The sequence below is a fragment of the Nycticebus coucang genome, chromosome 10, assembly GCF_027406575.1.
Source record: "Nycticebus coucang isolate mNycCou1 chromosome 10, mNycCou1.pri, whole genome shotgun sequence".
Classification (NCBI taxonomy): Eukaryota; Metazoa; Chordata; class Mammalia; order Primates; family Lorisidae; genus Nycticebus; species Nycticebus coucang.
This window is the reverse complement of record NC_069789.1, coordinates 100,164,687-100,180,960: the sequence shown is the minus strand read 5'-3', so window position 1 is coordinate 100,180,960 and position 16,274 is coordinate 100,164,687. Positions and strand designations below refer to the sequence as shown.

The following is a 16,274-nucleotide window of genomic DNA, read 5'->3' as shown; positions in this document are numbered from 1 at the left end:
TATATCTTTCCTCATTATGTCCATATCCTTAGTGACTTTGTCTTTGAATTCCTTAATTTCTTGAGACAATTTCTGAACTGATTTTTGGTTCTCTGTTTCCATCTTTTCCTCCATTCCAATTATCTTATTTGCCATTCATATTCTAAACTCTATTTCTGACATTTCAGCAATTTCTCTGTGGATGGGATTCTCTGTTGTATTCTCTTCTACATGCTCAAAGCCGTTGATCTGCTCTGATTTTTCATGTTGCCAGAGTTCTTCAGCAGGTTCGTCCTCATGAGTATTTTCAGCTTCTTCCTCTTTTTCTCTTTTTTTATATGTTAATTATACTTTTTTAATTGAATTGATAGTTGTCACTGATGAGTCTACTCCTCGCCATTGCAGTGCCACTGCTATTACTTTTCTTCCAGTTTCTTGTTTCTGCCACTTGGTTCAGCCTAAGTGATGTATACTTCATACTGTCCTCTCAGTGCAGAGCTCCCCTCATTTGGCTTCCATCCACTTCAGTCCAATATCTCTCCCTTTAGGCATGAGGCTCTGGTGAAAGCTGCTTCTAGTCAGCCATCTTCCTGCAATTCCCCTAAAGAATGTTTTTCATAAGTGTGGTAACTCTTAAGTTGTCCTAAAATATTTGATGCTTCATGTTAATTTAGTGAGATTTCCAACTAAAATCACAAATGTAATCAAATTATTCAATTATATAGTATGAATCAGAACCACAAATGTCTCAGTCTTTTCTGGCTCTATAACAAAAATACCTTAGATTGGGTAATTTATAAATAATAGAAATTTATTTCTCATGTTTCTGGAGGCTGGTAAGTCCAAGATCAAGGCATTAGCAGACTCAGTGTCCACTAAGGACTTGCTCTCTGCTTCCAAGGCGGAGCCTTATTGCCGTGTCTTCACAGTGTTCAGAAGAGTGGCAGGGCAAGAAAGGGTCAGGAAGTTCTTTGAAGCTTCTTTTACAAAGGCATTAATACCATACAGGAGCCATGATGACTTAATCACTTCCCAAGAGGTCCTACCCCATAATACTATCACCTTGAGGTTAGAGTTTTAGAGGAACATGTACATTCCCACCATAGCAACAAAATTTACTGTAGCTTTAATAATCTAAATTTTCTTGAACAACACATATACCAAAAACATTAATTATCTTAAACATGTCTATCTGTATTCTTTTTCCAGGATTGAAAGATTCATAACCACAAAGGAAATGATTACATCATCCCAACTGCTACTAGTCATGACCACGTTCTAACCTAGCTAAGGTTCCTTAATGACCAGAAACATCACTGAAACATTAACTTATGATGGTACCTACTTATGCCCCCCTTTGATTGCTTTATTGATGACATCTAAAGGGCTGGCCTCATGGCCTCTATCCCTACAGTTGAGACTTGCACACTGTGATATTACCTAATTCTTTCCTCTACTACAGTAGCTACTGCACTTGATTTGATATTGCATTTATTTAGCTCTTAAGATATTTAATTGTCTTCCCATCTAGGTATAAAGAGTTTTGAACTTGTCAAAATTCTATATTCTTTTCATATTCTTCCAATCCATAGGAGAAGGAATATAATGTCAAAACTCCACACAATATTAAAAGTAAAGTCCAGAAAAGGCAGTTGTATAAAATGCAGACTCATCTTAACTGCAAGGTTAATGAAAGACCAATTGGGGGCTGGTGGTGAGCCTACACAGATATGGCTGTTGGATCAAAGCTCAGCCCAGGATGCAGTTTGATTCTACCTGGGGGCTATGCCCAGCTGTTGGGGGTTATTCTGGGACCTGAGGCTAACTGGACATACAGGACAGTAGCAGGGATTCCAGTAATTTTCCAACCAGTTGTATACATTGGCTGGCCTGGCCCAGAGACACTGAGAAGGGATAACAATGGAAATGCTGGGACCAACACCAGTGAACATTGCTCCCTGCTTTCAACACTGTTGCCTTTGCACTGGTGGTATGTCTACAAGAATGTCGAAAATGTCTCTCATTGGCCAGGTGAAGGTCATGTGTCCACTCCTTGGACCAATCAGAATAACCAAGAGGATGAACTATTCTGATCAGCAGGTCCTTCTAAACTGGTCTAGAGTCTCAGTGTTGGAATGGAAATGGAGTAGTTCCCAAAGAGAACATAATGACTAGAACACCTAGGACCCCAGGGAGAATGGCTATGAGTAAGCAAATTAGTCTGATTAGTAGGGACAACAGAAGCTCCTCCTTCCAGAGGGATGGCAAGAAGCTCTTCAGCCTTTGCCACAGCTGAAGATAATCCTAGGTTCCAGGCATGCCTTCCTATAGGCCTGTTTTCACATAAGGGTTCATCCTCCTCACTGAAGTACCTTCCCTGCCTTTGTCCCTGAAAGTCTCCTCTCCTCTCCTTTGACTCTAACAAAATCAAAAACACCTCCCTTTCCTATCCCACTTCATAGATCTTCTCCAACTTGGTTCCACAGGTTCAGCCCCAGCCTTCTGTTTCAGACAAGCCGAGGCCCCAGCAGGCTATGAGGTCCCTGCCCCAGACAGAAGCTCCAAAGCCTGGCTGCCCAAAAAATGGCCTGCCACTGACAACATGAGCACTCCCAGAAGCTTGTTAGGAATCCCTCCCCAGAACTGAATCCAAGCTTGCATTTTAACAAAGTCCATAGGTGATTCAGATACCCATTAAAGTTGGAGAAGCAATGTGCTTAATGAAGGTGGTTTAGGAACAAAAACCACAACCTAGAAAGACCCCTTAGAGATGGTCACTGGGCCTCGGAGAGGCAGTCTGTCCTCCAGGGTCTCTAGGGTTTCCTAGCTGTTGATTGTCACCTACAAGAGGATGGAGTTATTTTCTTCATTCTCAGGATAGAGAAGCAAAGGCCAGATGGAATAGCAAATCTATAGCAAAAGCAAAATGAAAACTAAGTTAAAATTAAAACCCATGAGACTGTGTAAGTAACTGTTATCCAAGGGCAGCACATAAACGTGGCTCTGTTCCTGGCTCGGTGCCCATAGCACAGTGGTTACAGTGCCAGGCACATACACTGAGGCTGGCAGGTTCAAACCCAGCCCAGGCCAGCTAAACAACAATGACAACTGCAACAAAAAATAGCCGGGAGTTGTGGTGGGTGCCTGTAGTCCCAGCTACTTGGCAAGAGAATCGCTTAAGCCCTGGAGTCTGAGGTTGCTATGAGCTGTGACACAATGGCACTCTACCAAGGGTGACAAAGTGAGCCTCTGTCTCCAAAAAAAAAAAAAAAAAATGTGGCCCTGTTCTGACCAATGTTGGGGTAAAGAGTTAAGATGCTTGCTCTTACTTTCCACCCCTATCCCAGTGCCTAAATTACCACCTTGGACTCTGGAGTTCTAGAATACTAAGGGATTATTCTGGCTATTCTAACCAAGCCCTGCTTTAGCAAAAAACAGCTCTGTCATCTCTCATGGAGGGGACTCTCTAGGGAGGTAGAAAGGGAGGAGGGACTGGGCACAGAGCAGGGGCTCAAGTCACCTGACCTGCTTTCTGGTGGTAAAATGTAACTGAGAGAAAGGAGGCAAAGAAAAGAATAAGGCTGGATTAAGTTTGTTCCCCTTGGCTCCCTCATCACCACTGGCAGGACAGAACCCAAGTCTCCCCCTGCCTGAGCACTCCTTCCTTGGGACCTGAGTGGAAGAGGAGGTGTGGGGGACACCACCATCCTCCCTGTCCCTCTTCTCTCCCAGCACCCCTCCTCAACTCCCAAGGCCTGCTTCTTTGTCTCTTTAATCCTTTAATGCTGTCACCAATTTGTTGTTTTTAATTGAAAATCATATATCCACATGATATACAGTTAAAAATAACTCTCCTTCCAAATTCCAATCTCTAAGTTCCAAATCCCCCCTGCCAAAGACAACCATTACTAAGATTCTCTCTCTCTCATTTTTTCTCTCATACACATTTTTTTCAGAGACTTCTAATGTATTTACAGACCTAATGTATATTTGTGTGTAGGGGAGTGTTCCTTTAATTTCACACTTGTGAGCAATTTATAACATTTCTGAACCTTGCTTTTTTAGTTTAACAGTATATCCCAGCAATAGTAGTATATATAAATTAAAACTGACTCCCATTTATTCTAATCTATGGATTTATTTAATTTACCTGAACAGTCTTTCTTCCTCCTTATTACTCCTTCCCTAAAATGTTAAAATAATCTCCTTACTGACCACATTCCTCTCACGTTCCTCTTTCCTATCCTTTCTTCTTGCCAATTTGCAAAGCTTGATTCTGACTTTTCTAAAACCCTTGATGGCTCTTCATGGCCTTTGTCTGTTGTTCAAAAGGCAATATAACCTAGTGGTCAGATGTGAGGGCTCTCGGGTGGGACCTGTGTACAAACTCCAGATCCCCTCCTTGTTATCAATATGACCTTGGGCAGTTCCATCCCTAAGGCTTAGTTTCCTTACCTTGCAAGATGAGTTGCTGTGAGGACCAAGTGGAATAACTGCACTCCCCTACAGTGCTCACTCAGTGGAGGGTAATTACTATTCTGCTCACTGTTGGACCAGGCACCCTTTACCTACTTTTTTCCTACACAAAGTCAGCAGGGGACAGTATTGAGTAGTGGTTAAGAATATCCGGAACCAGGTTACCTGCAAATCCTGGCATCTGGCCCTGACACTTACTTGGCCAATACTTAAACTTTATGTGCTCTTGTTTCATCTGCAGAAAATGAATGAGGATAGTTATCGTCTGTGCTTTATGAGGTCTCATGCAGATTTGTCTCTTTTTTAGAGGCAGGGTCACACTTGGTTACCCAGAGCACAGTGGTGTCATCCTAGCCTCCTTGGACTCAAGTGATCATCCTGCTTCAGCCTTACGTAACTGTGACTATAGGCACTCGCCATCACTCTCAGCTAATTTTTAAAAATTTTTTTGTAGAGACAAAATCTCACTATGTTGCCCAGGCTGGCCTCAAACTCCTGGCCTCAAGCAATTCTCCCAACCTTGGTCCCCCCAAATGGTAGGATTATAGGATTTTATTCAGATTAATTAAATGTATTCTTGAAAGGCGTTTAGAACAGTTCCTGATACATCATAGGCACTTAGTAGACATGAGCCATTTTTATTCTATGCTCAGATCAAAAGGGCTAATTGATATGCTCAAATGCTGGGTTGATATCCACCCAGTGTACACACTAGTGTTCATGGCAGGTGCCCATTTGGATTGCCCTATGCCCTTGTCATCACAGTTATTAGATGTTTTCAATATCATCCTTTCATAAAAGGGAGGATGCTCCAAGTTTCACACTTGCCTTTAATCATACTGCTTCCTCCACAAAAAAAAAAAAAAAGTGCCCTTTCACTCATCAAAATCCTGCCTTTGTTCAAGACCCACTTCAGTTCTTCCCAGCTTTTCTAACCAGAGGCCGTCTCCTCTGACCCCTGTACTTTTCTCATACTTTCCATACAACACTAGTCAAATGGCCTCACATCAACTGATTCACACACATATATGGATCCAACACAAAGGAACAAATGAGTGCTTGAAAGGAAAGAGGGAGGGAGAGTGGAATAAGGAAAGACAGGAAAAAAATATCTCCTTCAGTTCTTCAGGCCTCACCTGAGGTAGGAAAGGTGAGGTTGGCACATTGTTACCAACCAGCACCTGTGTTCCAGCAGGCCACACTGCTATACTCCCTGCTCTCACACAACTATGAGAAGATAGACCCTCCCCCTTAGCCTACCAGACAACAGCGGGTCCAACAGCAACGTCATACGGTTTGCTACGTCACTAAGGAAGATGAGGACAGGCCCGAGACATCTGGGCCTTGCAATGGAAGAGACCCAATATGTCAGCTGGTCACTCAGGAGGGCTCTGGATATGGCTCAGCCTCCAAGGGCAAAGCAGAGTGTAACCTCATTGCTTCAGATGACATAATGGCTGAGTCTGTGGTTGAAGGGACCATGGTATACACGCAAGTGTTCTTCAGTGCACAGGTGAGCTCTTCAGACAGATATACCTTCCTGCACCTCCCACTTATAAAACCATCTGATATCCTGGATGGGGACAGGACCAGGGACCTAAGGGCAGAGACTCATGGCTCTTCTCATGTTTGCCAACCTGTGGGGTTCTGTGGAATGAAGGGTCTTGTTTCTCAGCTCCCGTCCTTGGGCCATAAGTAAGGAAAGTGCTGGGGAACTAGCACCACTGTCCTCACTACACTAAGGTAGCTACCACCTTCTATGTGAGACCAGGCCCTGGTGGGGTGTTCATGTTCCTCCAGGAATGACAGGAAACTCTGGAAAGCTCTCGTTTGGTGTTTAAGGTTAATCTGATGTTAGTCTGTTACAGGCCCTACTTTCTCAGGAAAGAGAACTCAGCTACAATCTACAACTCTGTACGGAAATCTAAGATGGCGAGGACAATATTCTCTGTATCCTAAGCCCATAAAGTTAGAAACTATTTCCCAGATAATTTTAATTGAAATTCCAAATTCTCATGGATGAAGAGCTTAAATTCTACCTACTATGCATCTCCTAGATACACTCTGTGGTCATCAGAGATGCTTAAACAAATATTCCTGGTTTATGACTGTGTGAACATTTCTAATTGATTTAATAATATCTGAATATTTCTAATTCCTTTAATAATATCTTATGTTGATTATTCTTAATATTGACCAGAATGAAATGCTATGAACTTAAATGATTAATTAAATGTATTAAATTAATGATGCAAGGTCTATATATGTTTCTAAACCCATCTCTAATACTAATCTACCAAAACGGCAGTAACTCAAAATAATTAAAAATCAGCCAACAATTTGTCAATGATTTTTGAAAAATATGCCGTTCTTACTATAGTATTAAAAGATCCCTTAAAAATATTTTTTAGCATTAAATAATGATGGCAAAAATAATAACTCAGATAAAATGTTACAGTTTATAAACATAAACTCTCCTCTGATCCTTGTAACATCTCTAGAAGTAAGTGGTTATCCACATTTTATAGCTGAAGAAGCTGAAATTCAGAGAAGTCAATTTTTCCTGAGGTCACACAAATAGTAATTGGAAGTTCCAGAATCACAAGGAGTTTTAAAATAACTCCCAAACAATCCTAAACTATTAACTTTGATCTAGATGGAATGGAATGGCTGTCCATTCCGTTGTCACTGTCTGAGAACATTGGATTCATTCCCACTTTTGCTTTCAAATCTCCCCTCCAAATTCCCTCCCCTTTTTGGAACACATGCAAAAAAGATTTTTAAAAAACTCAAAACTCCACAAGTTTTTCAATTGTGCTACTTTTCTGTGATTGATGAATCCTTCCATAGATATTTACTGAGTACCTTTTGTTTGCCCAGAACTGTACACAGTGCTATGAAGATTCAGATACATTTCGGCACAGACCTTTACCTTGAGGACTTGTTATCTATCTTTTGGTGGAGGAAAGATGGAACTGATCTTGTCACCTGAAAGGGGAGAGAAAATACTACAGCCAGCCCTTGAACAGTGAGCAGGGCTTGAAGCACCAACCCCCTACACAGTCAAAAATTTGTGTATAACTTCAACTCCTCCCAAATTTTACTGTTAGTAGCTTACTGCTAACCAAAAGCCAAAAAACCACATACTTTGTATATTACGTGTATTATATACTATATTTTTATTCTTTAAAGTAAGCTAAAGAAAAGAAAATATATGAAGAAGATCACAAGGAAGAGAAAATATATTTACTGTTCATTAAGGAGAAATTAATCAGCACAAAGATCCTCATCCTCGCCTTGACTGAGTAGGCTGAGGAGGAGGAGGGTCGGTCTTACTGTCTCAGGGCACAGAGGCGGAAGAAGTAGGGGGGTAGAAGGGGAGGCAGAACAGGCAGGCTCACTTGCTGTAAATTTTATTGAAAAAAATCCACATATAAGTGGACCTGGGCACGTTCAAATGTGTGTTGTTCAAGGGTCGAGTGTACTTGACTGCTTAATAAAGTATGTGCATAGTTCTCAATGGCTTTTCTGATTTTGGAAGTGAGAGCTATCACTGTACTGAGGTAGAGTGGAAAGGCTTTATGAAGAAAGGGTTTGGATTGGAGCTTAAAAAATGGATACAATGGGCTTGATAAATGTGTTCAGATGTGTTCAGTTCAACCACCATCTGCCTCGTTCTGACTTCTAGATTGTAGTCTAATGTTTAGCCCACTAGGGACATTGTCTTTGGACTCAGCATCCAATCTGTGCTGTTTGCTGCGTTCCCAGAGCCTCTTTCTGCTCTGGCCTGGCCCTTTGTGTTTGGGTCAATATTGGTCAAACTTAAAATCATACCTGTCAGTCCCTGCTCTGAGTTTCAGAATGACCATGAATCCCCACATGGCTGGTCAGTCCTGCAAGGTGGCCACACTACCCTGGCAACTTAAGGTCTTTCAATCTACCCTCACCTGCAGTGTAGGTGAAAATCAATGCATTTCCCCACCCAAACTCTTGACAGAATTTATCCCTTGTCTTCGGAATTTTCAGGACCAGGAATTCTGATTCTGGATCTCTGCTCACTTTATCTGGAAATCCTCAAACTTACTTTAGTTATTATTTTCTGACACACTTCTCTGCACAAACAAAGCTCTTGCTATCCCCAAGCTGTTGCTGGTATCTCACCCCTCTTCTCTGATCAGCTCAGATCTCATCAGCTGCTTAAAGCCCTCCCTGGACACTCTCAGACAGGACATTCTAGAACCCTTGGAACATGAAGGTCTAAAGGTCCGGACCATTACTTTGGAAACTCTGCCATCTAAATTATCTTATATAAATGTTTGCCTTGTTTCTCCAGCTAGAGCAGCGGTTGGAACCATTCAATAGTAGCTTCTTGGGGTCAAGGCCTTTGACTGTCATTTTTGTATCACCCGGATTTGCTGCATTAAACTGTCTTGTACTGTTCCTACATAAATGCTTATTATTAGTTTGGTTGATGGTTCAATCCCTTGGCTAATCCACATGACCCTCCTTCTGAAGGATGGACCAGCCTCAGCCTGGCCTTGCCTTCCTTCTTTCACCAGAACAGGGCTGAGGACACTGGAGTCTTTCAAGGCTTTATTAACAACATTCTTTTTTTTTAGAGACAGAGTCTCACTTTGTCACCCTCAGTAGAGTGCTGTGGTGTCACAGCTCATAGCAACCTCCAGCTCTTGGGCTTAGGTGATTCTCTTGCCTCAGCCTTCCAAGTAGCTTGGACTACAGGCTCCTGCCACAATGCCTGGCTATTTTTTTTGTTGTTGCAGTTTGGCCAGGGCTGGGTTCGAATCCTCCACCCTCGGTATATGGCGCCGGTGCCCTACTCACTGAACCACAGGCGCCTCCCTATTAGCCACGTTCTTGTGCGTTCTTTTGGCTCACAGGTAGTGCCACCACCACAACAGAATAATCTTAAGTCTCCTGAACGCCCTGCCTATGAAAATTTCACCTGAAAGGAAAAGCAGGTGTGGTCTCTCTCCTGACTAAGGTTGGAGAGGCAGTTGGACCGTGTGGCGCCTGGTGTTCTGTGGACAGAAGCACCCCAGAGTTTCCTTCCGAGATGCCTGCATTTGACCTCTCCTCTTCTTCTCACACTCACGGCCTCCCAATCCCATTAAAAGTTCAGACGCAGGCTCCTTCCATGGGCTTAGATGCCTTTGTTCTACTTACTTATGTCCTCAAACACTCACAGCATTTCTTCCTCAAGATTCTGCCAAGGATGATAAAATGGCGTTGAAGGGAACATGTACTCATCTTCCTTTATCAGATATTCTCACCCATGGGCACAAGGAACTGTGTAAAATGATGTTTACTGCACTATGATGTAAAATAAAGGGCATGAAATACCTGCATGCCCATTTACTGAGAGTCCCTGAGTCTCTCAGCATGAGTTAAATACATGGCAGTCTACCCAAGCAGTGGCATCCTGCCATTTGTAAAGAAAGCAACAGCTAACACGTGCCAACATGGAATAAGCATGAGGCTCACTGTGGAGGGGGAAGAACAAAGTCCAGGATGGTGAGTATTGTGTCTTACCCCCTGGATTGGGAAAATGTGTATCTAAATGCTTATATACAGGGTGACCATAAAGCTCATGTACAATTTAAAATAATGTGCAATTTTAAATTGCACACAAACTTTATGGCCACCCTGTATAGGCATAGAATATATATATATATATATGAGTTGCTGTCTCTGGGAAAGATGGGAAGGAACTGGGACTCTTAAGTTGAAAAGTAGACATTTTTTACTTTATAATTTTTTTGTATAGCCAGACTTTGATTTTTTTATTTTATTTTATTTTTTCATTTATTGCCAGACTTTTAAAAACTGTATTACTCTTTTAATTTTTCTTCACAGTGCTTAAAATGCCTGCTTCATATAAGCTTCCCATATTGCTCCCAAAGAGCTTCCCTCCTTATTGTCAGAACAGCCACAATATCTCCTTAAGACTGTAGCCACAGCCCTGTCCCCTGCCTGTAAGGTGCTCTACATTTGGCTCACGTTTGGGAAACTCTAGTGTACATTTGTGTTACAAGAAGCTTGAAGCCCATCTCTGTCCTTCAGTGATGTGTGTCTGCTGTCATGCTCCCCTGCAGTATGGCTTCTGTGGTCTCCATTGGTCACTGACTGGCTCATTGCACAGATAGTTATCACTGGGTGGCATCATTACAGAAGCTCCACAGTCAGACACACAATATGATGATATCATACATCTTACACCCCAGAATAGAGCATCCCCCAAACTCCTGAGCCTGTAGAGTCCCTTCTGATCCTTAAGAAAATATAGCCAGTTCAAGATCTACATGCCACAGGACAGGTGAAAGGCCAGCCACAGCCATCCGTCAGTGTCTCTGGTGTTCACGTGGGCTGTTTCTGACTCCATTTCCTGTGGCCTCTGCTCACCAAACTTCTTGACACTGGGACTCAGCTCTCAATACTTGCCTAAAGGCCTCAGACTCCTTTTGAATATATTTCCCTGGTTTTAAAGCTTGGCACTTGCTTTAAGATGTGGTCTGTCCACACTCCTTTCAGGTGGAAGCCAGCCTGGCCAAGCACACAGTCTCCAGGGTGGAGCTAACAAGCCTGGGACAGGCAGATGCACACCTCAGCTACCCTTCAAAAGGCTCTCTGCTGTCCCAGTGTGAACAAGGCTGAGGGGACACCAGTGGCTCACCAGGAAAGCAGACCCCTGTGCAGCAGAATAGAAACAGATGTGTGTTTATGGTGGCCCACATGTGCACTTGGGCAGAGTATAATGTAGGTATTGAATTTTAGTTCAGGCAATGGGTTTAGACTACCTCTGTGTAATGTCACAGTTTATATCAAACTCATATATTAAATACAGAGTGGGGCAATTGAAGAGCCAGGCTCAGTGCAGTGTCATCTAGGGGGTCTCTGAGTAAGCTCTTAGTTTACCTTCATCGCTTTCCTGGGCTCTGAGTCCCAGCCCTGCTCCCACAGCCTTGTTGCAGGCCTCCCCTGAAGACCCAGGGAGAACAACCCAGTGTCTAGTGCCCAGTGGCCTTGTCTTCAGCCCTCAGCTGCCTGGGCCCCCACCCTGGGTATTCAATGGGAGCACTCTTAGGTCTCAGGGCTGAAGTAGAATATGGTTTCCAAGATGCCTCTTCCTTGGTAAAGCTACTTCTGTGAAGAAGCCAAAATAGATTTTTAATAATGTGACTTCATAAATTAAACATCACACTGTGGACAAAGCTGGTGTCACTATCAGATTATCAGGACAGCATGTACTGAGGTGGTTTTCAGCTCAGAGGTGGGCTTGCTTTGTGCCATCTACTCCCACTTCCACCCACTCCCCTTGGTGACCAATTAGCCAGCGGCAAAGGTGTGAGGATGGGAGGAAGGTTTTTGCTCTGCATGTGAGTAAACCCCAGGTCCTGGTCCCCTGGAGAACCTGGCTGCCCACTCACAGCCAGACAGCCTCGCCCCACAGAGGAGGCCTCTCCTCTCCCTCTGCTTCACCATTGTCTTTCCTTCCTCTTGCTTTGGAAGATGGGCCTGGGCCAGCAGAGGGTCTAGAGAGACAGTCATCCCAGATCAGGGCGTAGAAGAGACAAGTAACATAGAAAGCAAGGAGGAGGGAATCTAACAACAATACGGCCCTTATAGACTGCAAGTACTTGGAATAGTCTTTTGTGAATGACCCAATCTACCTGTTCTCATCTGATCTATAAATTGGTTAAGAGCCTGGCTCTTATAATGGCTGTTTTCAAAACAAAGTATAGACCATGAACAAACTTTCATATCCTCTCCAGACTAGCACATGTTCTGTAAAGATTCGCAGGCTGATTCCCAAAGCAGATGCTGCTGTGACAGCAAGGTGGGAGCACTGAAAGCAGCTAGGAGTAAACGGCAAAGCTCTCCAACTCTTTGTGGCTCAGTTGAGCAGGGTTCTGGGCTTTGGGTTCTCTGTTTCCAACCTGCGGAAGAAAAGGAGAAACTTTAGACCCCCCTTATAACATCCTTATAGTAGTCCTGTGGGGTACGAATTATTGTTCCCATTTTATAGATTAGACAATGAAGCTTGAAGTGGTAAAACAAATTACTTGAGTCCATAGCTCATGTGAAATAGAGGAGGGACTTGAATTCAGTTCTTTGGTCCCAAATCCAGTACTCTTTTAGCCACACACACTTCTCCATGATGCCCACACGGTGTCCTCCACAACTCTGGGCTGTTCAGCTGGCTTTAATGTTGGGCTGTAGCTGATGTGCCAGGAATCCCAGTGGGACCCACTTGCCCTCTCCCTTATCACCAACAGCAACATCTTTCTTGGACTGCAGATGGAGGCTCAGTATAGCATGAGGCTAATGAGTGAGGGTGTTCATCCCCCAAAGATGTTGAGTTCCTCCCTGTCCACTCCCTAACACCCTGACACCCTAATGGGAATCAATTCAGCCACTAGGCTCAGTAGTCACCTTGGAACAGTGTGCACCCTTGCTGAGCTTAAGATCACCTGTGTCCTGGAATAGTTCCCAGTGACTTGCTAAATTTTAGAAAATCATTTAAATTTATTCTGGCTTCACTTGAGAGTTGGGTGGGGGGGAACATCATAAAGTCACTTATTATCCCCTCTCTGAGCCCTAACTCCAAGCCTTAGAAATGATAGATGTCCAGTTTGAGGCCCATAGCCTGGGAACTAGCCTCAGGATAGCCCTAATTTAGAGGCCAAGCCCAACAGAGTCAAACCTGGATATATACTATGATCTTGGTTTATCATGGGAGTTCGACCCTGGGTCTCCTGAGGCCTCAGTGTCTTCACCTCTAAAGTTAAGCTCTGTGTTAGAAGACACCTAAAGGGGGGGGTAATAAAAACAAAAAGAAGACACCTAAAATCCTGACAACTCTGAGGTCAGAGGAATGACCTACTTATGGCAAGAATACACCCTTTCATAGCTGGACCTCAGGCCCTCTGCTTCTTCAGAAGGAGTTCTGGGATCTTACCTCCTCATAGACAGTGCTACCAAAGGGCGGGTTCTGGTTCCTCTTCTTGGATCCAGACTGGAAATTCAGAGGGTAAAGAATACTTAACTTCAATATAAAAATGTTTCACTCTTAACTGGGTGCAAGGTCCCAAGAGAGACTCAGGGCCCAGGAAACCCCTGAGGTGTCCTCAGCCAGAAAGCAAGTAGAATCTCCCATCCCAGAAGTAAACAAGTGTTTATGGTGTGCAAGAAGCTCCTCCTGCTGTTTCTCATTATCCTTTCTCTCTTACACAAACTACTAGAAGACCCTCTAGGGTCTTTGGATATCATATCATCTTAGTCTGGAAGCTGTTAGTTTTCTCCAGACAGAAGCAGAAAGACATTTCTTGTTGGTCCCTTAACATTTAAATATAGTCACTGAACAGAAGCTTCTCTACAGACACAGTGGAGGACACCTGCTCGGCAGGAGCACACACGAACCTGCACACACACACACACGCATCACAGCACCCCGCCCCTTGAAGACTCACCTTCCTGGAAGGCTGTATGAATGAATATAACGTATTTGAAACGTCCTGTGATGTGGGAACAGAAGACTAGTAAGAAGAGAAATAAAAACATTTCAGAAATTAGATTCAAGACAACCCCAGAGAAGTCATCTCTTCTATCCCTCTGCCTCAACCCTGCCCAGATGGAAACTTTAAGCATTAGTGAAAAGAACAAGGGACCAGCCAGGAGGTCGGACAACCAGACCACTAGCCCTGGCCCATCCTTAGTCATAGCTACCATTTGTTGAGAATCACCTTATACGTGTAAGTAGTGTACTCCCCCAGCCCTCTGAGGGTTTCTATGAGATAGGAATGATTCTGATCTGCCCCATACCACAGATGAAGCTCCGAAATGATAAATAGCTCAAGCCAGACAGTGTGTATAGGATTCAGACTCAAGGCTCTCAGGGATCCTTCCTTAACACTTCAACACCTCTGTTTGTCAAGATGTCTTCCTTCTCTACAACCAAACTAGGTGTCCTCTAAGCCAGGGAACCATACTCCTTTTAAGACGCTCCCGAGGAGGAATCTCATTCTCACTCAGCATCCTCGTCTGAGAGGAAACCTTCCTTATTTTTTCAAATGCCTCTCATTGAAGTTCAACGTAGGAACTTTATTCCCAAGCCTGGGAACTGACAGATACCAATCACTCTAAGGATCAGATTTTCTTTGTTCCACAGCTTAGCCACAAGCTGAAGAGGTTGCTGTTTCGGGTCTCAATTTTCTTTTTTTTTTTTAATTAAGCCATTTTTATCAGAAACTTTTGATCACTGACCATCAGGGGGCAGTGTTTTACTTGAGATGTCCCATCCTGGGTTAATGCCCTTAGCTAGCTGTCCATATTAGAGGATGCTCCTCTGGTTTCTGGGTAAATCTCTGTAATCCCGGAATGTTAGAGGTGGAGTGGGAGGGGACAGAATGAGAACTCAGAAGCCACTGGGTTCAGCTTTGCCATGACCTTGCTAAATGGCCCTGAGCATATTCGTTAAATCAAGTCTCAGTTTCCTTGTCTATGATATAGAATTTAGATCATATCTGCAGTATTTAGAATAGCCTTCATGAGGCTGTTATCTGAGATTTATAAAGAAAATGGACATTATAGCTAAGTCATAAGATAAAAGGCATCGCTGCTGGTCTATTCTTTCCCGAAAACAGGTATGTTAAGGAATAGGGATTACAAAGTACAGGGCCTCAAGTATTGGAAAGGAAACAGCAGGGATGAAAAATGGAAGTTAAGTCCCCCAACAAGGTTTTTCCCCTATAGGCCTTACCTGAGCCAGACCTTCTGCCAGCAATGGAAAAGAAGGGACTCCTACAGCGGGCCTCCCAACTATGCTAAGACACTCCAGAACCACACTGATTTTTCCAAATACTTTATTAATGTAACTGAGGCTATAAGCTGTCTTCTGCACCCCAAGAACACGGAGATCTTATTCTTCCATTCAATGGTGTGAATTTCAGGGAGGGGATGATGCATTAGAAAGCCCCACAGATAGACCCGGAGTGGACGGGGGAACCATACTGGTACCTGGGGCTGGATCATAGAGTAGATGGTGCTCTTTTTCTCAGGAGAGTTCTGCTTGGGCTTCTGTTTCTGCACAAGAAACAGGAAAGGAACATGAGGTAACATAAGCAGGCAGCTGTATCAGGCCAGATTTGGGTTGCACAGAGAAAGACAGCAAAAAGAAGGGGGCAGGACTGGGGAGAGCCTCATCACTGTTCACCCAGGAGAGGGAGAGACAGGAAAAAGAGCCATCTGCAGTGGAGTTAGTGTCTGGACCAAGGGACCACCCATGAGTGAAGGGATTTGAGCAACCCTGTAACTTTCTTTACTTCAATAACATAGAAACCCTTCCTTGCCTTTGGTGATTCTCTACTAAATTTGTCACATAACCACTGATAACAGAAAGGGCTCAGAGTAGAGCTGTGATCTGAGCCTTACCTTGGGCACTACAATTCAGAGGATTTAAACATTTCAAAGACTGAGAATATTGAACCCCTCTACATCCAGCCTTTTAGGACAGCTTGCCCTGGGCAGCTGAAGTGCTGGGCGGAGCACAGGGTCCTTCCTGTTTCCCTCCTCTGTTTCTGCCACCTAGGAGATTAGGGGATCAGGATAGAGGTATTTCATGGTGCTGTCCCTGAACACATATTGCCAACATGGACTCTGGTGTGGGCCAGGGGAGGCCAGAAGGGTCCACTGGACTAGGTACAATTCCCAGAAGCAAGAAGAAGCTAAACGGAGCAGAAAAGTGTTAAGCTGTCCCTGGAAACTGGAGAGCTATGGATATCTGTCAAGAAGCAGGAATTTGC

The 16,274-nt window shown here is 43.7% G+C and overlaps 1 protein-coding gene across 3 annotated transcripts in view; it reads right to left on the bottom strand.

Annotated features, from left to right (window-relative positions):
- Positions 1-10,226: 10,226 nt before the first annotated feature.
- CD244 (CD244 molecule) overlaps positions 10,227-16,274 on the bottom strand; it is a 37,102-nt gene continuing 31,054 nt past the window's right edge. The window contains exons 5-8 of one of the 3 annotated variants that reach the window (XM_053607331.1): positions 15,490-15,555; positions 13,944-14,009; positions 13,433-13,489; positions 10,227-12,410 (exon numbers count right to left, since the gene is read on the bottom strand). In XM_053607331.1, coding sequence (XP_053463306.1) covers positions 12,330-12,410; positions 13,433-13,489; positions 13,944-14,009; positions 15,490-15,555 — 270 coding nt within the window. In that variant the 3' untranslated portion in view covers positions 10,227-12,329. The remainder of the gene's footprint in view (positions 12,411-13,432; positions 13,490-13,943; positions 14,010-15,489; positions 15,556-16,274) is intronic. The other 2 variants (XM_053607328.1, XM_053607330.1) reach the window with 2 other exon arrangements.